This window comes from Heptranchias perlo, chromosome 10 (genome assembly GCF_035084215.1).
Source record: "Heptranchias perlo isolate sHepPer1 chromosome 10, sHepPer1.hap1, whole genome shotgun sequence".
Taxonomy (NCBI): domain Eukaryota; kingdom Metazoa; phylum Chordata; class Chondrichthyes; order Hexanchiformes; family Hexanchidae; genus Heptranchias; species Heptranchias perlo.
Genome location: NC_090334.1, coordinates 42,728,826 through 42,753,415, shown reverse-complemented (window position 1 = coordinate 42,753,415; position 24,590 = coordinate 42,728,826). Strand labels below are relative to the sequence as shown.

The 24,590-nt window shown below is 47.2% G+C and overlaps 1 protein-coding gene across 3 annotated transcripts in view; it reads right to left on the bottom strand.

Annotated features, from left to right (window-relative positions):
• LOC137326448 (armadillo-like helical domain-containing protein 4) overlaps positions 1–24,590 on the bottom strand; it is a 110,481-nt gene that overhangs the window by 69,049 nt on the left and 16,842 nt on the right. For 2 of the 3 annotated variants that reach the window (XM_067991554.1, XM_067991556.1), the window contains exons 3-5: positions 6,823–7,092; positions 5,966–6,238; positions 3,831–4,064 (exon numbers count right to left, since the gene is read on the bottom strand). In XM_067991554.1, coding sequence (XP_067847655.1) covers positions 3,831–4,064; positions 5,966–6,238; positions 6,823–7,092 — 777 coding nt within the window. The remainder of the gene's footprint in view (positions 1–3,830; positions 4,065–5,965; positions 6,239–6,822; positions 7,093–24,590) is intronic. The other variant, XM_067991555.1, reaches the window with a different exon arrangement.

The window sequence follows — 24,590 nt, the reverse complement described above, 5'->3', positions numbered from 1 at the left end:
CATTCAGCAAAATTTTGTGTGCTCCTGCTTCACTGTGCCAAATACAGTATTAATGGATTGAAAATAGTTGCTCTATTTCCTTACAAATTAGTATTTTCTGTAAAAACTGACATTTCTGACAAAGCAAGTGTAATAATATCACCAATCAAATAAAGTATATATCAAAGAATACAATATAAATCTGTAGCTAGTTAGTGATGAGTGTGCTCCAAATATTTCAATGTACATATAAAAATAACTGTGTTTCTCAAAATAATTTCTAAATTCAAACTGGCCACTTTGACTATTTTCCAAATTTATCCAGTTTGGATTTCAGAATCCACTTTTGACTCTTCTTACCTCTATCTTTTTTTAAAACTTACCTTTTTGATGGCACCCTCCAGTGGCCCTTTAAGGACTGTGTTAGGCCGCATGTAGACCTGGTAATCCTGAACGCAGCAGGCCTGGCGCCAGCTGCGTTCAGGATAAACCAATTTCCGGTTTGGGTCCTAAAACAGGTATATTGATGGGACCTAATGCCTGTTTTAGGCAGCTGCCAGGGTCGTCTGAACAGAGTTCAAACCAGTAAGGCATCTGACGTGTTTCTGACACTGTTTGGGCATGGGTGTTTGGCTCCCTAAATTGGACCTCTTCGCACCCAGTTTGCTTCCTGGAAAATGGTCCAATTTCACCCCCAATGAATCTACGACTGATAGTTTACTCTATAAATTGAAAACTTTAGAAAGACATGAAACGTGACTACTTGGGCAAGACACTGGAGGGCTGCCAGCACTGTGAATCCATATCCCAGCACAAGTTGCAGCTTCAGGAAAAAGAAATTAGGAATTAAACTGATCCCTCTAGATTGTTCCTGTAACCCCTTCCACTTTCAAAATATCACTCTGCCCTGGAGGCAACTTATTTTTGAATTTCTATTCAGCAGCACTGAGTTCCCCATAATAGATGAGTGAACATTAATTAAGTTGTTTTTGATTTTTCAGAAAAGTTAATAATGCTAATGAACAGGATTAGACGATATGATTTTACAAGTTTCCATTGGCTAGCCACTAACTATGCTAGCTTGACAGATGACAGGGTGTCATATCCAGATAGGTATTTATTCATGAAATGTCAATTCATAACTGAAGCTGACTGCATTTATTTACATTATAGTAGCAGATTTGAGCTGTTATATTAATAATCAAATGATAGAATCATATTACTGTGTCCCTTGGAGGAAGCAACAGAAGGAGGGTCACCTGAACGCTTTGCAGCAAGAGATGTGAGGGATCAGCTAATTGCCCCTCTGATTAACTATGCCTGTTACATCCTTCACCACTGCTGCAAATAAGAACATTCAAACCATTCCAATAACTTCTATATCAATGTCAAACTGACAATGCAGACTCAGAAGCTGCTATTAAACCACACTGCAGCCCAAAGTGTCAAATGTGATAAAGGTGATTAATTTGATGCCAAACACAACAATTGCCTTGAATTCATCTCTCACCCAAGTGCTTTTCCTACTGTTTGAGCTGGTGCCTGGAAGGGATGGAGCAGCTGATGCTGCATTCTCTGAGGTATCTTCTGTGATGGAGGGGAGGGAATTGTTGTGAGTGGGGGAGAGGTGAAAGGAGTGTTGTCAGATGTTGTTGAGAGAGATGGACAGCTGTACTAACTCTACTACTCCTACAAGGTGCTCCCCTGATGGCCTCAGCAAAGCTGCTGTTGCTCATGTTGGGACCCTTGAGATGCTTGTGAGGACTTTTGCTGGTCCTTGGTTTTATAATCTGGCATTTAAATTTAGTATGCTTATCTTAGTGACACCATTAATCAAACCAGTATGGAAGGAGCTCAAAGAGGAGAAACCAGATGGAATGTCTTTGGCAGGTCTGTTTATGTGGGAAATCAATGGCCTGAGGTAACAAACTTCATAATTATACAGGCTGCTAGCACAAGTGCAGAGATACACAGAGATATCATTGACAGATTGCAAGGACATCCAACTGTGAGAGAATCTTTGTTGGGAGTCTTGAATTTTCAAACCAAACAGGATTTTAAATATTGTATTCCTGCTTGCCAATTGGTTGATAGATTTGCATAATGATACAAAATAAAGAACACACAGCTCTATCTTACTTTGGTGAGTCATCTTGTTTAATTTAATCCTTCTGCATTCTGTCCAACAGTCCCAGGGCAGAACCTCAACTCTCCACAACCTTTTGCTGCCTGGCAGCTATTTTCATAGCTTTTTTTAAAAAAAAAGCTCCACTCCAAAGTCCGCTTTTGGCCAAATATCTTCCATCCAAGACCGAAGTCCATCAGCCTAACTCAACAATGAGCCCTGATGAGTTCTAATGAATAGAACTGTTGCAACAGCAATGAGTGTGAATGGTTGCTGGAATGTCAAATGATGTTTCATTGCCTGCACTTTAGGGAATCTAGCAACTTGATAAAATTGTATGGTTCCATCACACTGCTGCCTGGCATTCATGCCAAACTGGACGAAATCCCCTGCTCTCCTAATAATGGTCTCAGTGACCTGGCGAATGTATTCATGAATGCTTGAAATGAGCTAGTGGCATAAAAGTTGAATACCGTGGTTACTTTTATTGCCACAGGTAGAGCTGCCCAGGCCGATGATCTTGGCTGCAGGTCTTCATGCAGAAGATGGTACAGCTCTCCTATAACCTCTTTAGTGAAGCACTCTTTTCACACAGACTTCATCTCTAAGGTCTTCATAAGATCTGCGTGGCCTGTACATTCTTGGGGTAATACCTTTTAAGGTACATCCTCCTCAAATGCTGCCTCGCTTTCCTTTCCTTTATCTTGTACTGCTCCTCTTCCTCCTCCTCTTCTAGCAAAATAGCAAACAAGGGAATGGCCAATGAGAATTCCATAACTATAACTCAGAACATCTTACTTTGTTGGGGTGGAAAGAAGTCCTGGTGGTCTCACAAGCCCTCAGGCTGTCAGAGGCAAGATCAGCTCTGTGGAGGTGAAGATTAAAAAAAATGCTCCAAAAGCTCTTATGGAACTCCAGTAACCACTCCTCAAAGTTGCTTCAGGATGCAGGTTTCAAAGTACTTGTGTCAGTATCAGCTAATACCGACAACAAGTACATCTCTCTCAGCTCGTTGTTAATTACCCTTGGTGCAGTGGGGGCACAAATCACGAGTTCTGGGCATTCCAATGATAGCCAGCCTCATTTTAATATATTATAATGACCTCCCAGCAGCATTGGCAAGTGCTCATGAGGAAGGCCCCAGACCACAACAAAAACACCAGCGCAGCCATAATGGTGCAGAAACCCTACAGAAACTGGTCCCACCCCAGAATGCACCAACAAAAATGCAAGTAAGCTCAAATTAAGTAACAAATCAATTTTAAACACGTAAATTCAGAGCCAATTTAATATCTGTCATTTTCTTCCCACTGCTAACCCACAAAAGCAGGCAAAAATGAAAGAAGGCAGGCAATTTATTTCATTGTATTAGTACCAAAATGATGTTAAAATGCACACAGCATACTAAATATAATAAGATATCTCATTGTGCATACATATTCACACATTTTCCTGAAGGGGACAGGACCATCTCCCACGTCATCTGAATTGGTATTTCTTTTCCAGATAAAGCAATCCAATTCAGATTAATTTGGCTTTAAATTAAGTTTGGGACTTATCCCTCATGCAGAGAGACAAACCTCAGTCCAAATGAGGGCATTAATGCATAAATTCCCAGTACAGTGTCATCACATAGGAAGTCCCCATTGTTCAACTACTGATCTAACAGCTCTATTGTAAATAGCATATAAAGAGCATGCACAAAGAAAGAGTTATTTATTCTTACCCAGATTCTTAGTACCTAGATCATGCTGGTTCCACTCAAAGGAATCTGGAAGCTGATATGACATCTCCATCACTTTTGTCAAGTTTCTGTTGTCTCTTATGGGACCACCAGGTGTTATATATGACAGAGAAGGTACCTCCGTGTCATAATCTATGCTGTCTTCATCTGAATCAGTTTCCTCATCTTCTTCCTCCTCGTCTTCTTCCTCATCATCTTCTTCCTCATCATCTTCCTCTGCAAAGGGACAAAACAATGTTATAGAAAATAATTCAGTATGAAATGTACTTAAGTAAAAGAACACTCAAGGTGATAACTTGTTTAAAGAAAAAAGTTTTGAAGAAGGGTTTCAGAGAATTGGAGCTGGGGAGTAAAATACATTAAAATATGAGCTTTGGATCTCATATATGTGACCAATTACTTCCATTTTATGTTTTATTTGAACTCCTGGCACAGAATTTTTTACAACTTCTACGATCGGTGCCTCTTTGTGACCCTGCTGACAGGAAGCACAGCCATAGCACAACAAAACTGACAGTGTCAAGTTGTCCCAAATGTTAAAGTCAATAAAACTTACAACACATTTGGCCCATCATGCTTGTGCCGGTGTTAATTCTTCGACTTTTATCTATTATAATTCCATTCCTCTGCCATTTCCTGTATCTTTTATATTCTTCCTTTTCAAATACTTACTAAGCAATTCCCTTTTAAATGTTGTTATAGTCTCTGTAAAGCAATAAACCACTGAGTAAATTGTTATTACAATTTCCCCACCCACTGTTCTTCTAATGAATGTGCTAAGTCTATGCTCCTTTATTACTGATATACCAACCAGTGGAAACAATCTTTTGTTACTTACCCTTTCAAAACCTTTCATAATTTTGAAATCTCTATATACTTAACTTTCTCTGTGATTGATAATATACCTTCCATTGCTCTGGTGACCTGCAATGGGAGGAATGGCAGTCTATAAAGCCAGTATTTACGGGGGCATGTCTGTCTGTACTCATTTGGAAAAAGTTTGCGTTTTTGTCAGTTTGAACTTCTTTACACATTGAGGACACGAGAGTTTTGTGATTTTTATAAAGGAATTTTATGTTACCAGGCATGTAATAATGTTAGTGAAAACATGATTCAAACTGTGTTATTGGGAATTGCCTTTGCAATGTCATTGAAGACACCAATCTAGAAAAATAGATTAAATTAATTGTAAAGAGAATAAAATAGATTGGAATGGTGGGGTGACATGGAGCAGAAAGTGCAAGAAACAGGTGAGCACAATAAAATGGCAGGTGGCTAGGTTGAAAGAATTAGATAAAGGAGATATAAATTTAAAAAGCAGAGCAAAATTCAAAGGCCACAAAAACAAAATTGAGAAATTCTCGACTTTTATTTTCCATTTTATCCTGGTCATTACTTTTTGCAAAGTTATCCTGTTCATCTGAATTTCACACCTTCATTTCTAGAAGGCAGTCAGTCTATCAGATCGTTTATGTTTTTTTGTACTTTTGTGTCCAATAACTAAATGTTTACAGAACTTTATATTTCTCCACAGCAATTGAGAAACTGTAGCAAGTTCTTTCCATATCCCACCCCCCCCACCCCGCTAACTAACTCGGCAGGCCCTATGCATAAATGGCAGTATGGTAATTAACTCCACCAGAGCTAAAAGCAGGAACATATCCCAATCAGCTCATGCTTCCTCTACCTCAGCGTTGGCCTCCTTTTGCAATTCCCATATAATCTGCAGGGCTAGCCAAGAGGATCAGTGATTGATGCCCATATGGGTCTCTTGGAGTCTACTGATTAAATTCATTGTAAAGAGAATAGGATCCACAAGAGCGGCGGTGGGGGGTGCAAAATGGTGAAGAAAGAGCAGGGAGACAGGCGGGCGGGCTGACAAGAGTGGGGAAAAGAGCAATTCATTACAAAAGGAGCAAAATGGCGAGGTGTGAAAAATATACAAAATAAGTGGTTAAATGAATTGTAAACAGAGCAGGATGGACGGGAATGGGGAGTGGGCAACCAGGGAAGCAGGTGAGCGGGCAGGCCCGTAGAAAGAGTGGGGAAAAGAGAAATGAATTTACAAAGTGGAGCAGAATTCAGAAGCCATCCACTAACAATGTTAGCAGTCATACCTTCTGACTCAGTTGTGTCCAACATATATGTTGGCGGCTCTGTGTGCATCATAGATGGCACCACAGTTACTGTTAATGACGACCACGTGTTATCTCTTAATACAGGTGACGAGATAGAAGGCTTAGCCATCATCACTTCCATTGTTTTTGTGGTGGATGCTTGCAGCGCTGTACGGCTTGTTTCAGTGCTTGATGCTGCTGTGGTGGCAAGTATATTTTTTCCAATCAGGACTACTGATTTCTGTTGTGGTAAAGCAGTAGCACTGGTTACTGCTGTAAATACAAAAAGCATTGTTTAAAAATCACAATATAAATTAGCATGATTCTGAAGTATATAGTAACTTGCATTAAGTACTAATAAATTATATTCATTTGAATTCAAATGATCAAGGCATTAGCTATAATGGAATTTCAGCCAGGACTAGGGAAATGGTTTATTATAGCTGAAGATCTGTAATCACAAAATAATGTATTATAATGCAGTTGGACTGTACATTACATCCTTCTACTTAAGAGTAATGCAGTAGTTTAGGGCACACTAATTAAATAGGGGCACGGAAGTACAGTGCACTGAATAAACAGTTTGTGTGAGGAGCCAATAGACAAACTACAATATTGAATTTCTTACTTTGCTGAACCTAAATATCGTAGAACAGCGTTATACTTAAAAATGAACAGGGTAAAACTGCTCCAACTGTTTTAATAATACATATCCAGTTTTGCTTAATATTTTATTAGTTACATCAAAATGTGCTGTATTTTACTGGTTGAATACCACATCTTCACTTTTTCAGCATTCAGCTCTATATGTTTCAACTGTTGGCATTACATGTACTGTACAAGGGGTACATGCCTACCTTCTGATTCAAGTTCCTCAGCTGTAGTTGATGGTGGCACTGTGGGCCTCGCAGATGGTGCAATTGTTGTCAGTAGTAGCAGCAATGTTCTATCTGTAACGTCAGATGTCACTGTAGAGGTTTTCTTAGTTTTCCTTGATATGGTTTGTCTTGTGGTGGTTCCAGGTGTAATTGCATGGGGTATTTTTGTACTTGCTGATTTAGCAGTCGACAGCATCGTTTCAGTAGGAGTTACAGATGCTATTTCTTTTGTGGAAGCTATGTTTACTGCTGTAATAAAGAATAAACGCATGTTTAACACAAAACTGTCCAACATAAAATTTATATTCAAAATACAAAAACCCTTACATCATATGGAAGAGCCTAACCTCAGAGATGCATTATAAATAAAATATGAAAAAAAAGATAAAGAACAGAACAGAAAGAAGATTAATTAAACCATGAAATGACTATCGCACAAATTCATCAGTAAAATCTCACAAATAAACAAGTAGACAGGGCTCCAAGGATGCTTTAGGAACTTACATCCAGAACTGCGTCATTTCCTCACTCCACAGCAACTGAGTGGACAATGTAATCGTGGTTACCCACAGGCGTTGCTCCAAAATGCTTAGCATACTACATCGGTTGGTGCTGTGTAAAAACAGCAGATCATGACTAACACATAGGGCACGATTTGAAAAGAAAAGTGCGGGTCCATTGGAGGCAAAGAAAATCACGTTTTTGAGGAGCAGGCACCAACATGCCGAAGAACATGCATGACCCAGAGTCATCTGGATGCATGCACCGTTCCCAAAGCCGGAAGTTCAAGCAGGCAGGGTACGGTTGCATAGTGGTTATGTTACTGGACTAGTAATCCAGAGGCCTGGACTAATAATCTGGAGTCTATGAGTTCAAATCTCTGCCATGGCAGCTGGGGAATTTAAATTCAATTAATTAAAAATAAAATCTGGAAAAACAAACTAGTATCAGTAATAGTGACCATGAAACTACCGGGTTGTTATAAAAACCCATCTGGTTCACTAATGCCCTTTAGGGAAGGAAACCTGCCATCCTTACCCAGTCTGGTCTATATATGACTCCAGACCCTCAGCAATGTGGTTGATTCTTAATCACTTTCTGAAATGGCCTAGCAAGCCACTCAGTTGTTCAAGAAGGTGGATCACCATCACCTTCTCAAGGGCAATTAGGGATGGGCAATAAATGCTGGCCTTGCCAGTAACGCCCACATCCCATGAACAAATAAAAAAAAAGTCCAGCTGGCTTTTAAAGCCGGTGGGATGATATTTAAAGCCGAAATTCAAGTATTTAAAGTAATTGAAATGTACATAAATCTAATTAAGAATGAAGGTAAGCAATTTCAACGCTGCCTCAATGTGTTTCCCGTGCTGTGTGAAACACGCCATGGGAAAGTGGTCGGGTTTCAACTGGCAGCCATTTGCACATTTAAGTCCCTGTTTGACAGATGGGGATAAAAGGTGAGTTATTGCAGCAGGGCATTCAGTTCTCTCAGACAAACTTTTGACCGGGAGATCTTTGTGTTTAGACTGAAAATTCTTGGTTTCCACTCAGAATTGTTCTGCTTACACACATTTACCAACTTTTTGGACCCCCTCAAACTGACACCATCAGGATGGGAGGTGCGATGGCTGCATTCACCAGTACATCCGAGGATGAGGAACATCACCATCCTCGCCAGGCACAGCATGCACTTCCGCCACTTGTAGCTCCACAACACAGTGCTGCACCACAGGCACCTGCACAAGAGCAGAGAGGGGAACAACAGAGGGAGCAACGTCACAGGAGGCACTACCCTCGTCAGTGGGTCTACAGTCCAAGGCTGAGTTTCCTGAACCTCTCATGGGAGCAGTGCAAACGGAGGCTGAGAGTGAGTCGCCAGGTGATCACAGACATCTGCAGCCACCTTCATGCCATGCTGTTCCTGGCTGGGCCTGGCAGCATCTCATTACCTGTCGCTGTTAAAGTGACCACTGCCCTCAACTTCTTTGCCTCCGGATCATTCCAGGGTGCCACCGGTGACATCACCGGGGTCTCTCAGTCGTCTGCCCACAAGTGCATAAGACAGGTCACCGACAGTTTGTTTCGCAGGGCCTCGTAGTACGTCAACTTCCACACGGACAACCTCAGCCAGATGGAGAGGGCAGTGGGATTCCACTCTGTGGCTGGCTTCCCACGGGTACAGGATGTAATCGATTGCACGCGTGTAGCAATCCGAGCACCACCACACGAGCCAGGACTGTTCATCAACAGAAAGTGTTATCACTCCATCAATGCTCAGCTCGTTTATGACCACCGCAAAAGATTTCTTCACGTGTTCACGAGATTCTCTGGCAGCTGCCATGATTCGTTCATTCTGAGGGAATTCAACATCCCGGACCTCTTCCATGCACTGAACAGCCTTAAGGGCTGGCTCCTCGGGGAAAAGGGATACCCCTTGCACACGTGGCTGATGACATCTGTGAGGAACCCCATCAGCGAGCAACAGTGTTGATACAACGACAGTCACATCACCACCAGGTCTATAACTGAACATGCAATAGGGCTGCTAAAGATGCGATTTCGGTGCCTTGATCATTCTGGGGGAGCGCTTCAATATGCACCAGCGAGAGTGGGTCGCATTATAGTAGTGTGTTGTGTCCTGCACAACACAGAGTGACAGAGAGGGGTACTGCTTGATGAGGCCCCATGCCCTCATCCACCATCCACATCTGCAATGAACATTGAGGAGGAACAGCAGGAGGAGGAGAAGGAGCAGGAGGAGGAGGACAAACCCATGGGCAGAGCAACGGTTCACCTGGCTGCTCATGAGGCCAGGGAGTCACTCATATGTGAACGCTTCTCATAAGATCACAAAGTGAGAATAGTCCAGTCCTCACAGCACCTGGAAAGAGCAGCGCCAACACCAGCACCACCACCCACCCCCCGCAGCCCCCCGCACAAAGCAGTCCTGCAACTACACATACACCCACTGTAAAGTGACCAACTGGGTGGTATCAAGTCTCACAATTCATGATGAAGCACATGAAAGGGCGCTATCACAAAAGGCAGTTAAGAATGGGCAAGACATGGCAGTAGTGGTGGGAATGATAACATTTCATGTGACTTTATCAAAAAACAAATATAAATGAAAAACATGACAGTCTGTCAGACACCCTTGTGCATACCCTTCGTGATCACTAAACCTTAGCCTTTCTCTTCCTCCTACTTCCACGTGGTGCATCCCCTGTGGCTGCAGCAGAGTTTGCTCATGTCCATGCCTGGACTGCTTAGATGCTTTTGGCCTAAGCCCTCTGGGTTTTAGAGCCCATGAGGGCCCCCCAAAGACTGCTCCACCTGCACCAGTGCAGGGGCAGACTCGGCCACCTGGAGAGGAGTCAGCGTTGCGGGTATTGGTGAGAGGGGGGCAACGGGTGAGAGTGGGAGCACTTTGAGTGGCGTTCCCATTTCCATGTCCCCTTTCGCCATCATCCTTCTCCTGAACCAGGCCCACATCACTCCTACCACCCTGCTGGAGAACAGTTTGGAAGACACGTGTGATGCCTTGGAAGCCCAGTTGTAAAGTTTTGTCTGCCTGTTTAAGACGGCAGAATGTTGTTCACCTTGAGTCCGAACAGCCGTTGTCAGGGCCTGAATGGACTCATTTGTGAGCGGTGCTTGAAGCTCAATGGAGGCTAGCCTCCTCTCCATCACAGACGTTCCTGCACATACCTGCCACACTATATCAGACATTTCTGCAGTTACTTGCGACACTATCTCAGACAGTTCCTCACGTCCCTGTGACACTATCTCAGAAACTCCCTCAGGTACCTGTGCCACCATTCCAGTAATGCAAGAGTTGGACTCCTCCATCCTCTGCGCTATTGTGGAGAGTGTGCGTGGCACCTGTTCCAGCACCTCGCAAATGTGCTGCTGTCTCTTCTAAAGGATGGCCCCCAGGATTTAGCATCTGCATCCAGCTGAGCAGAGCCTAGAGAGGAGTGCGCCCACCGACGCGGACTCTCCACAGCTGCCCCTGCCACCTGTGTCTGCTCGTGTTCACTTGTGTGTGGTGACTCACCAGGTGCCAACCCAAACAGCTGACTACTCGGACCCACGAAGGCATGAGTATCTGAGCTGGTGGATGGCTCACTAAGATGTGACGGTGCACCCTCAGAGGCCAGGGGCTCCTCTGAGGAATCACCCTCTCCCATCACTGTGGTCGTTGAATGGCCTGTAAGAGAACAGAAGGCATATTAAGCATCATCACAGTGTCGTGTTGCGATGAGCATCCTGAGGTGTTCAACATGGCAATCATTGTTAACATCAATTCATGTTGTGTGTGATGAATGTTAAAGTTGTGTCACCAGACGTTTGTGGGGTGCCAGTCTCGGCGCCCCAATGGACAGGCATTCGAGGGTGCGGCTGATCTCCAGGGCCTCCTCCTCCACCTCTGTGAGGACCACTATTTGTTGTGGCGCCCCTCCAGTCCTCGCCCTCTCGCGTGCATTTTGCGCTCTCTTCTCCACAAAAGGAGAGAGAGTACAGACGTGTGAGTGAGTGATGGTGAACTGGTCAGCCCATGAATGCATTACTTTGGGTGAGGCTGACCGTGAAAGAGGTGCATCAAAGGGTGAGTATCAGACAGAGCCATCACATTGGATCAGGATTGGGGTGAGTGGTAGTGGTGGGGTCACAAATGGGGAGGTGAGGAAGTGAAGGTAAGTTGAGGATGAGCCTTAATTGGGTGTGAGGAGTGATGTGATGGAGTGGTCTTGGCAGGACAGAGTGAGGTGAGGGATGATGTGGAACATGGAATGCAGGAGAATCAGTAAGTGTACTCACTTTTGCTGACCTAGTTAGGTCATTGAAACGCTTCCTGCACTGGACCCAATTGCAGGAGATGTTGCTCCTGCTGGTGACCTCCTCTGCCACCTCGAGCCAGGACTTCTTGGTGGCAGAGGTAGGGCGCTTCCTCCTGTCGCTGGGTAAAATAGTTCCCTCCTCCTCCGTACCCTGGCCAGCAGCACCTCAGTGAGGCATCGCTGAATCTTGGAGCAACCTTGTCCTATGCTGCTCCATTGTGTCTCCTTGCTCCATCAAAATCCATTGGAGCAATGGCCCTTTAAATCTAGAGGCTCCATCTGACAGCAGGTCATGCAGGTGCGCAGTCCGCCCGCTGCGCAGCTTTCGGATGGCAAACCCGGAAACAAGATTAATGGCCACCGATTAAGTTGCGATCGCGTGGGGAACGGTAAGTTTTCATTATTTGGGTTACTCGTGCGCACGTTCACCCCCCCCACCGCTGCCCTTTTAAAATCATGCCCATAGTTTCATTCCTATACCTCACAAAGAATAAAAACCTTAGAAGCAAGGAACACTGTGGACAGAGTAGTTAAACCGTACCCTACTAAAAACTTACTTTAAAATGACTCTGATGCAATCCAGGAATCAACGGCAACAAAATAAACACCATAATGTCCTACTTAGGAACACAGCAACAAGAGTAGGCCATTCAGCCCCTCGATTATTCAATTAGTTCATGGCTGATCTGTATAAACTATTGTGCACTATATTAAAAACAAAACATGAAACTCTGAAGGAAAGAAAGTTGATGCTGTACTGCAAACATTTCTGGTTTCCTTATTTAAGGAAGGATATACTTGCATTGGAGGCAGTTCAGAGAAGGTTCACTAGGTTGATTCCGGGTATGGAAGAGCTGTCTTATGAGAAAAGATTGAACAGGTTGGGTCTATACTTATTGGAGGTTAGGAGAATGAGAGGAGATCTTATTGAAGCATAAAAGATTCTGAGTGGACTCGATAGGGTAGATGCTGAGAGGATGTTACCCCTCATGGGGGAATCTAAAACTAGGGAGCATAGTCTCAGAATAAGGGGTCGCCCGTTTAAGACGGAAATGAGGAGGAATTTCTTCTCCCAGAGGATCGTGAATCTTTGGAATTCTTTACCCCAAAAAGCTGTGGAGACTGAGTCATTGAATACATTCAAGGCTGAGTTAGACAAATTTTTGATCAGCAAGTGAGTCTAAGGATATGGGGAAAAGGTGGGAAAGTGGAGTTGAGGTAAAAATCAGATCAGCCATCATCTTATTAAATGGCAGAGCAGGCTCGAAGGGCCAAATGGCCTACTCCTGCTCCTATCTCTTATGGTCTTATGGATGCTACTGGCTTCCTTCTTCACTTCTCTGGGATCATGGAAACATGCACCAGAGCCACAGAAGAGTGCAGCATGCTACACATCCCCAGCAAATCCAAAAACAAACTTCCCTTAAAAAAAAGTAACAACGATGATTACGTGCTTACATGTGCAGATTGCACTGGAAAATACAAATGCAAAAATATGAAAGGATTACATTTGTATGAAGCAACAATTTTTATCACGTCAGGGAATGCAGGTTACCAGCGCTCCAAAACATGAAGCAAACTGGACAGAGATGCAATTTGAGAAATCAAAACCAAATATATAGGAGAACAGGAGGATACTGGTAAAGCAAGTCACCTACAACTGCCTCATAAGGAACTCACTGAACTAAATACCCACCCACCAGCAAAGGTCTACATTAGCAGGTGCCTGCATGTCAGGGGGACCTACTGTTTATGGTCTTGTGAGGTGCTTTAGGCATTTGTGTGTTGGGCATGCCATTTTCTTCCCCCTCCATTAGTGGCACTGGTCTGTTCTGCTCGGAGAGTCTTTTTGTGATACAGGAGTTCAGTATATGATAACAGTTTTGGCATGAATGGTTGAGAATAGCATTACATGAATCTGAATCTCTTTCTCAATGCAAAATTGACAGGCAGAGTCATTCTATTTAGTAGTAATAGATACAACAGGCGGGTGTGTGGTGGGGGGGCGGGTGACTCAGTCGCATAAGAGACACCAGAGGCATAAGGAACAACAGGAGGCATATAAAATGCAGCAGAAGCACAAAGGAAATGAAGGGCAGTGACATTGAAGGGAGGCATAGAGAGCAGAAAGATTAGAGACATAGAACAAGCAAGAGGGAAATTTATCAACATGATTGTTGGTTATTTTTCACAAAAAAATTAATTCTCAGGGTTCAAGCACTGATTTCTGTTAATGCGGTACTTAGAGATACGTAATCTACATTGTCTGGATGGTGCTGTAATAAAATAATGCATTTAAACAGTGCAATTTAATTGGATTTTTTTTAAAGATTACAATTAAAGGAATGTCTCGGAGCACTTTACAAGGAGGAGAAATAGATCCAAAAAGAAGTGAAGAAATAAATAAAGGAGTAAAAACAGAAAATGCTGGAGAAGCTCAGCAAATCAGGCAGTATCTGTGGAGAAAGAAACAGAATTAACATTTCAGGTCGAAGACCTTTCATCAGAACTGGGAGATGTTAAAGAGTTAAAGTTTTTAAGCAAGTACAGAGCTGGGGAAAGGGGGGGGGAGGGAGGGGTGGGGAGGAAAGAACAAATGGAAATCTGTGATAAGGTAAAGGAAAGAGCGATTACATGACAAAAGGAAGGTGGTAATGGGACAGGTGTAGAAACAAAAGATTGGTCAGGAGTAGCTGTAAATGGCAAATGCAGAACTATTACCAGCACTTGCCGTTCAAAAAAAATGGGAGCAGTGGTTATGATCTGAAGTCACTGAAATCAATGTTGAGTCCGGAAGATTGTAAAGTGCCTAAACGAAAGATGAGGTGCTGTTCCTCGAGCTTCCGTTGAGCTTTATTGAAACAGTGTAGGAGGCCGAGGACAGAGAGGTCGAGTGGGGGTGGGACGAGGAATTAAAATGGTGAGCGACCGGCAGGTCAGGGTCACGCTTGCAGACAGAGCAGAGGTGTTCAGCAAAGCGATCACCCAATCTGCATTTGGTCTCCCCAATGTAGAGGAGCAGCGAATACAGTATACTAAATTGAAAGTATAAGTAAACCACTGTTTCACCTGGAAGGAGTGTTCGGGGCCCTGGACAGTGGGAAGGGAGGAAGTGAAGGGGTGGGTGTAGCACCTCCTGCGCTCACACGGGAAGGTGCCATGGGGAGGAGAGCGGGTGTTGGGGGTGATGGAAGAGTGGACTAGGGTGTCACGGAGGGAGCGGTTCCTTCGAAATGCTGAAAGGGAAGGGGATGGGAAGATGTGTTTGGTGGTGGGATTGTGCAGGAGGTGGTGGAAGTGGCAGAGGATGATATGTTGAATGTGGAGGTTGGTGGGGTGGAAGGTGAGGACAAGGGGGACTCTATCATAGATCTGGGAAGGAAGGGAAGGGGTGAAGGCAGAAGTGTGGGAAATAGGACGGACACGGTCGAGGGCCCTGTCAACTACAGTAGAGTGGAATCCTCGGTTGAGGAAAAAGGAAAACATATCGGATTCACTGGTATGGAAGGTGGCATCGTCAGAACAGATGTGACAGAGACAGAGAAACTGGGAGGAGGGAATAGAGTCCTTACAGGAAACGGGGTGGGAGGAAGTGTAATCAAGGTAGCTGTGGGAGTTAGTGGGCTTATAGTAGATATTGGTTGGCAGCCTATCCCCAGAAATGGAGATAAAGAAGTCGAGGAAGGGAAGAGTCGGAGATGGACCATGAGAAGGGTGGAAATTGGAAGCAAAGTTGATGAAATTTTCCAGTTCAGAGCAAGAGCAGGAAACGGCATTCAGACTCAAGTCCCCTCCCTCACCTCTTTTTCCGGTACATTGGTGACTGTATCTCCGATTACCTCCGCTCTGTCCGCAAGCGTGACCCTGACCTGCCGGTAGCTTGCCATTTTAATTCCCCGTCCCACTCCCTCTCTGACCTCTCTGTCCTCGGCCTCCTATGCTATTCCAATAAAGCTCAACGGAAACTCACGGAACAGCACCTCATCTTTCGATGAGGCACTTTAGAACCTTCCAGACTCAACACTGATTTCAACAACTTCAGATCATAATACTGCTCCCATTTTATCGGAGAGCAAGTGCTGGTAATGGTTCTGCTTTTTTTTTTAAGTTATTCATGGGACGTGGGGGTCTCTGGCGAGGCCGGCATTTATTGCCCATCCCTAATTGCCCTCGAGAAGGTGGTGGTGAGCCGCCGCCTTGAACCGCTGCAATCTGTGTGGTGAAGGTTCTCCCACAGTGCTGTTAGGAAGGGAGTTCCAGGATTTTGACCCAGCAATGATGAAGGAACGGCGATATATTTCCAAGTCGGAATGGTGTGTGACTTGGAGGGGAACGTGCAGGTGGTGTTGTTCCCATGTGCCTGCTGCTCTTGTCCTTCTAGGTGGTAGAGGTCGCGGGTTTGGGAGGTGCTGTCGAAGAAGCATTGGCGAATTGCTGCAGTGCATCTTGTGGATGCTACACACTGCAGCCACGGTGCACGGTGGTGAAGGGAGTGAATGTTTAGGGTGGTGGATGGGGTGCCAATCAAGTGGGCTGCTTTGTCTTGGATGGTGTTGAGCTTCTTGAGTGTTGTTGGAGCTGCACTCATCCAGGCAAGTGGAGAGTATTCCATCACACTCCTGACTTGTGCCTTGTAAATGGTGGAAAGACTTTGGGGAGTCAGGAGGTGAGTCACTCGCCACAGAATATCCAGCCTCTGACCTGCTCTCGTAGCCACAGTATTTATATGGCTGGTCCAGTTAAGTTTCTGGTCGATGGTGACCCCCAGGATGTTGATGGTGGGGGATTCGGCGATGGCAATGCCGTTGAATGTCAAGGGGAGGTGGTTAGATTCTCTCTTGTTGGAGATGGTCATTGCCTGGCACTTGTCTGGCGCAAATGTTACTTGCCACTTATGAGCCCAAGCCTGGATGTTGTCCAGGTCTTGCTGCATGCGGGCACGGACTGCTTCATTATCTGAGGGGTTGTGAATGGGACTGAACACTGTGCAATCATCAGCGATCATCCCCATTTCTGACCTTATGATGGAGGGAAGGTCATTGATGAAGCAGCTGAAGATGTTTGGGCCTAGAACACTCCCTGAGGAACTCCTGCAGCAATGTCCTGGGGCTGAGATGATTGGCCTCCAACAACCACTAACATCTTCCTTTATGATGTGGAGATGCCGGTGATGGACTGGGGTTGACAATTGTAAACAATTTTACAACACCAAGTTATAGTCCAGCAATTTTATTTTAAATTCACAAGCTTTCGGAGGCTACCTCCTTCCTCAGATTTCCTCCTACCTCCTTCCTCAGATTTCCGCATCGTTCACCTGAGGAAGGAGGTAGCCTCCGAAAGCTTGTGAATTTAAAATAAAATTGCTGGACTATAACTTGGTGTTGTAAAATTGTTTACAATCTTCCTTTATGCTAGGTATGACTCCAGCCACTGGAGAGTTTTCCCCCTGATTCCCATTGACTTCAATTTTACTAGAGTTCCTTGGTGCCACACTCGGTCAAATGCTGCCTTGATGCCACCATTTACATTTACCATTTACAGCTACTCCAGACCAATCTTATGTTTCTTAACCTGTCCCATTACCACCTACCTTGCCTTACACCATCATCCCTTTTGTCATTTAATCTCTCTTGCCCTCTACCCTATCCTACCCTCCTCCGCCCATTCCTTGGGCCCGATGTTAGCAGGCCTGCGGGTTCCCGGAGGGAGGGCTATCGGGCACGTGGGTAACGCGCCCGGTGAAATGAGTGCGCCCCCCGCGCGATCACAGGATAATTGAAGTCATTTACCTGTGGTTACGGGTTTTCCGCTGCTCAGCTGCTCGCCGGTGGCCTGCGCATGCGCAGTGACGTCTGAGTGGTGGTGGAGCTCTATTTAAAGGGGCAGTCCACCAATGCTCCTCCTGCTGCAAACAAGAAGTAGCATACCATGGAGCACCCCAGGGGTAAGGCAGCCCCACAATTTTCTGACGACTCACTCCAGCTGCTGCTGGACGGGGTAAGGAGGAGGAGGGAGACGTTGTTCTCCAGCGATGGAAGGAAGTGCCCTGCCTCCGCCACCAGGAAGGCATGGGCGGAGGTGGCCGCAGAGGTTAGCAGCAGGGGCAACACAACAAGAACATGGATCCAGTGCCGCAAGAGATTCAATGATCTCACTAGGTCCGGCAAAGTGAGTACACTAACGCATTCTCCCACACTCCATCTTCCACATCACCTCAAACACCTCACAACCCCTTCTGCACTGCCACCACAGCGCTCCCGCATCAATCCTCACAGCCACTCAACTATCATCCTCACCGTGCCTGCACGTACCCACTGTCCCTGTCCCCATTTGAACACTACCACACACCCCAATCCCCATACAATGGGATGGGCATGTGGCACACGCATCCTCCCATCCATCTCCCACACACTCAACCCACCCACACCAATGCTTGAAGCATCTCACAATGCAATCATCACTCAATCACACATCTGTGTTTTGCCTTGACAGGAGAAGAGATGCAAGAATGCCCGGGAAAGGGCACGCACCGGAGGGGGCCCGCCACACGAGGTGGTTCTAACGCACGCAGAGCTGGACGCCTTGGAGATCAGCCACACGCTGCATTGCCTGTCCGTGGCGGATGGCGAGGCTGGGGCTGCAGAAACGTCCGGTAACGGAAAGCTGACACTCAGCACTCATGATCGCGAATGATCTTAGCATCACTTGGCATCTGCCGCACCTCAACATTTGTCCACATGCCTGATATTGCCCTTTGTTCTCTTGCAGGGCCGTCTGCGAGCGCCATGTCTGTGGAGGGCGATTCCTCAAAGGACATGCCGGTCTCTGAGGGTCCATCGTCACATATAAGCCAAGCATCCACCAGCGCAGATACACACACCTCGGTGGGTCCCCCTCCTCAATTAGTTGGGATTGCCCATGGTGAGTCACCACGCACATGTGAGCATGAGCAGACCCTGGTGGCAGGGGCAGCCGCGGAGGGTCCGCGTCGGTGGGAGCACTCTTCTCCAGGCTCTGCTCAGCCGGACCCAGATGCTTAACCCAGGGGGCTACCAGTCAAAAGGAGAGTCGTCGAGGGGCACTAGCACATTGCCGAGGTACTGGAAGAGGTGCCACGCGCACTCTCCACAATTGCACAGGTGTTGGAGGAGTCCAACTCCTGCATGAGGGCAATGGTGGCACAAGTACAGGAGGGTATCCGCGAGATAGTGTCGCGGGTAGGTGCGGGAACGTCTGCGGTGGAGGAAAGGCTAGCCTCCCTCGAGCGTCACGCACAGCTCAACATTGAGTCCATCCAGGCCCTGACAACGCTGTTCGGATTCAGGGTGAGCAACATTCCGCCGCCATAAACAGGCTGACAGATACATTAGAGGTGGCCTTGCAAGGTCTCACGCAGGTCATCCAAACTGCCGTCCAGCAGGGTGGAAGGAGTGATGTGGGCCTAGGCCATGAGAGGGAAGATGGTGAACGGGGACATGGAAGTGGGGACGCTACTCAAAGTGACCCCACGTCTCACCCGTTGCCCCCCTCTCAACCAGCACCCGCAATGGTGCCTCCTCTCCAGGTGGCCGAGTCTGCCCCTGCACAGGTGCAGGAGGAGCAGTCTGTGGAGGTGCCCTCACGGGCACCGAAACCCAGGGGGCGTCGGCCCAAAGCATCTACCCGGTCAGGGCACGAACAAGAGCAACCTGCCACTACCTCTGCTGGAGCCACAGGGGTAGCACCACGTAGGGGTTCCCGCAAACGTAAGGCTAGGGTGTTATGAACACAAAGGGAATGCACCAGGGTGTATGACAATTTGTTATGTTTTTATTTATAGTCGTTTACTGCACATACACAAAAACACAATTGTTCTCACCACTACTGCCACCTCTTGTCCATTCTTGAGCGGCTTGTGCAATAGGTCCCTTTCGTGGGGCTCATCATGATGACGAACACCTGGTCCCACCCATTGGGTCACACTACAGTGGGTGTAGGAGTACTGGCACCACTCTTCTGTGGAGGGGGCTGGTATGGCCGCTCCTCTGTGCACGTGATGAGGTCTGGACGCCTCAGACAGTCTGATGTTAGGAGAACCGTTGACATATGAGTGCCTCCCTGGCCTGACGAGCATCCAGGTGAGCCGGTGTTCAGCCCATGGGTCCTTCCTCCTCCTCTTGCTCCTCCTCCTCCTCCTCCTCATCGTCGTCCTCAATATGGGTGGCAGATGTGCATGGGGCCTCCTCCAGCGGCACCCCTCTCTGTTGTGCCATGTTGTGCAGGGCACAGCAGACAACTATAATTCGTCCCACTCTGAGTGGCGCGTATTGGAGCGCTCCCCCAGAACGATCAAGGCACCTGAAGCGCATCTTGAGCAGCCCTATAGCATGCTCAATTGTAGACCTGATAGCAATGTGGCTGTCATTGTATCGACGCTGCGGCTCGGTGATGGGGTTCCTCAGAGGTGTCATAAGCCACGTGTGCAGGGGATATCCCTTGTCGCCGAGGAGCCAGCCGTTGCCGGTGTTGGGTGAGTGGAAGAGGGGCGGGACGGTGGACTCCCTGAGGACGAAGGCATCGTGGCAGCTGCCAGGGTATCTGGCGCATACGTGTAGGAATCTCTGGCGGTGGTCACAGATGAGCTGGGCGTTCATGGAGTGATACCCCTTCCTGTTGATGAACATGATGTGGAGATGCCGGTGATGGACTGGGGTTGACAATTGTAAACAATTTTACAACACCAAGTTATAGTCCAGCAATTTTATTTTAAATTCACAAGCTTTCGGAGGCTACCTCCTTCCTCAGGTGAACGATGTGGAAATCCATTTCCACATCGTTCACCTGAGGAAGGAGGTAGCCTCCGAAAGCTTGTGAATTTAAAATAAAATTGCTGGACTATAACTTGGTGTTGTAAAATTGTTTACAATTGTTGATGAACAGTCCTGGCTAATGTGGAGGTGCCCGTATTGCTATGTGGGTGCAATCGATTACACCCTGCACCCGTGGGAAGCCAGCCACAGCATGGAATCCAACCGCCCTCTCCATCTGGCTGCGGTCATCCATGGCGAAGTTGATGTAGTGCGAGGCCCTGTGGAACAACCCATCGGTAACCTGCCTTATGCACTTGTGTGCAGACGACTGACAGACCCCGGTGATGTCCCCGGTGGCACCCTGGAAGGATCTGGAGGCGAAGTTGAGGGCAGTGGTGACTATGACAGCGATGGGTAAGAAGATGCTGCTTGGTCCATCCGGGAGCAGCTCGTCATTAAGGAGGCTACAGATGTCGGCGACTACCTGGCGACTGACTCTGAGCCTCCGTATGCACTGCTCCTCAGAGAGGTCCAGGAAGCTGAGCCTCGGTCTGTAGACCCTGTGCCGAGGGTAGTGCTGCGACGCATCTCTCTCTGCGGTTGCCCTCCCTCCTGCTGTGCAGGTGGATGTGCCACAGCACCGTGTTGTGGGGCTCCACGTGTCTGAGGCGGACGGCGTGGCCTGCGAGGCTGGTGATGCTGTTCGTCCTCCGAGGAGGTCAAGGCGGCCCCCATGTGGAAGGTGTAGGTCTGAGGGGTTCTGCAAGGTAGGTAAGTGTGTCCTCGCACCGGGGTCGCGGTTCCACATCGGTGAATCTTCTTGCTAAGAGGAGGATGGTGGAGGGCAGGCGTTGCCCTATGTGACGGAGTGGCCTCCTGCGTTGGTGAAGGGTCTCCCCCCCACCCCTCCCACCAGTGGAATGCACCTTGGCAGCTGCCACAGGCTGCTGGCTGCAACATGTCCGTTTGAAGTGAGAGTGTTTCCCCCAGTATGGGAAACAGTCTCAGTTCAAGGTAAAATCCCACCCTTCCTAATAAAACAGCTCAATCAGGCCTGTAAACGACCTGAACGAGCAAGATAAATACTTACAAGTGGCATCCCGCTGGCTTTAATTGCCTGCGGGATTCCCACCTGCGGGGTCTGCGCGCGCACGCCAGCGCGTCCGTGGGGAACCCGGAAGTGGGCGGGTTCGAGACGGGATCCGGTCCCACTCTGGGATTCCCTGATTTTCGGGGCCCTCCCGCCAAGAACGCACCCGATAGCAGGTGGTAAAATCAAGCCCCTTGTCTCTGTACTTGCTTAAAAACTTCAAATCTTTAACATCTTCCAGTTCTAGGAACATAGGAACATGGGAACATAGGTACAGGAGTAGGCCATTCAGCCCCTCGTGCCTGCTCTGCCATTTGATAAGATCATGGCTGATCTGTGATCTAGCTCCATATACCTGCCTTTGGCCCATATCCCTTAATTCCTTTGGTTGCCAAAAAGCTATCGATCTCAGATTTAAATTTAGCAATTGAGCTAGTATCAATTGCCGTTTGCGGAAGAGAGATCCAAACTTCTACCACCCTTTGTGTGTAGTAATGTTTTCTAATCTCACTCCTGAAAGGTCTGGCTCTAATTCTGACGAAAGGTCTTCGACCTGAAATGTTAACTCTCTTTCTTTCTCTACAGATACTACCTGATTTGCTGAGCTTGTCCAGCATTTTCTGTTTTTATTTCAGATTTCCAGCATCTGTAGTATTTTGCTTTTGATTTAATAAATAAAGGAGGGTGGATGAATGCTGGGATTTTTTCCCCAACACTCAGTTTTGCTAATTAGGATACAGCAAGACAGCCAATTGTAAATGGGCAGACTTTGCTTATGGAGTCACCACCAATTAAAGGAGCTAGCTGGTAAATGAGCCACCTTCTTTTCCATCGCATCTCAGAGTGGATGAATGTTAGAATTTTATTCTGTAACATTCTTGTTGGGGTTGGTACGCAAACACAAAGTGTTACTACGTGCTGAGGTTCTACCTGTCCCCGGTGTTGAGAAGGATGGGCCTGGCCACGCTGCCACGGAACGCTCCGTCCAGTTGGACCGTTCCGCCCCACCTGTCCTTCGTGGAAAAGTTTGTGCAGAAAAACACCTTTGACCACAAGGCGATCAGCAAGTGGTCCGCACGTAACGTCCTCGAGACCCTGAGGGAAAAGGAGATGGTGGATCCTGTCGGTCGGTTCCCCGAGCAGACTGTCAATGTCATTTGGCAGAACGCCTCATCGCCAGAGCTTTCAAACAAGCACCAAGACCTAGCTTGGCTGGTGGTGAGAAGGGCCCTTCCCGTCAGATCCTTCACGTACTCCCGGACTATCAGCGCCACCGCGCGCTGCCCCAGAGGAGGCTGCGGTGGAGACGAGACCGTCACCCATCTCCTTCTGGAATGTGCCTTTGCAAAGAAGGTCTGGAGAGAGATGCAGCGGTATCTGTCCAGGTTCGTCCCGAGCAGTTCCGTAATACAGGATTCTGTGCTCTACGGGCTGTTCCCGGGGACGCACACTGAGACGGACATCAGCTGCTGCTGGAAGACCATCAACTCGGTGAAAGACGCCCTTTGGTCTGCCCGAAACTTGCTGGTCTTCCAGTACAAGGAGCTGTTCTCGACCGAGTGTTGCAGACTGGCACATTCCAAGGTCCAGGACTACGTGCTGAGGGACGCACTGAGGATGGGTGCGGCCGCCGCAAAGGCTCTGTGGGGAAAGGCAACCGTTTAGAGCCTTCCCGCCATTGTATACGAGGGGCTGCAATCAGGGAAAAACCCCCTCGGGCAGAATGTAAAATTCAAAATTGATTTAATGTACCCACAATAAATCTGCAATGAATCTGTAATGAATCACCTGTATTGATTGTGATGCAATGAGGCACCCTAGAGTGTCATGAACTGTAATGATGTCCAATGTGTTTCATTGAACTGTACTTGATGTAGATGTAACCCGCAAATTGCATAATCAATATTGTGTATGTTTGGAATGTGATATGACAACTGTATTGTATGTATTGCTGCAAATTTTATGAATAAAGTATATTTTTTGAAAAAAAAAATTCTTGTTGGGGACGTTCTAGACGACAGCAAGCGGGAGAGCCTGGATCACCCGCTAACTCTGGACAAACTGACAAAGGCCGTCCGTTCCTTCGAGAAGAGTAAAACACCCAGAAGTGACGGCATACTGGTGGAGTTGTACTCGGCTCTGTGGGACTGGATAGGCCCAAACCTGCCGGAAGTGTACGGGCGTATGCTTCTGGCAGGTAGCATGTCAGACTCCATGAGGAAAGGCATCATCACCCTCATCTACAAGCAGAAGGGGGAGAGGGAAAAAAATCAAAAATTGGCGACCCATTTCACTACTTAATGTGGACTACAAAATTCTGTCCAAGGTCATCGCCAATCGGGTCAAGTCAGCCCTGGAGGTGGTGATCCACCCCGATCAGACCTGTGCTGTACCCAGCAGGAAGATCTTGGATAGCCTGGCGCTACTCAGGGATACGATCACCTACATACAGAACAGGGGGGTGAACACCTGCCTGATCAGCTTAGACCAGGAGAAGGCCTTTTACAGAATATCCCACACATACATGATGGACGTGCTCTCCATAATGGGGTTTGGGGAGGGAATCCGCAATTGGATCCAACTGCTCTACACAGACATCAGTAACGCAGTTTCATCAACAGATGGGAATCAGAAAGCTTTCCAATCAAATTTGGAGTCAGGCAGGGCTGTCCTCTCTCCTCTGTCTTGTTCGTGTGTTGCATCAAACCTTTTGCCGAGTCCATCAGTAGGGATGCGGGCATAAGAGGTGTGACGATCCCAGGCAGCGGAGGCAATCAGGTCAAGGTCTCCCTGTACATGGACGACGTCGCCGTCTTCTGCTTGGATCAGCTGTCGGTCCGCAAATTGCTGAGCATCTGCGACCAGTTTGAACTGGCCTCGGGGGCCAGGGTAAATCGTACCAAGAGCAAGGCCATGTTCTTTGGGAACTGGACCGACCGATCCTTTGTCCCCTTCACCGTCAGGTTGGATTACCTGAAGGTGCTGGGGATCTGGTTCGGGGGGGCCGGGGCATGCACCCAGAACTGG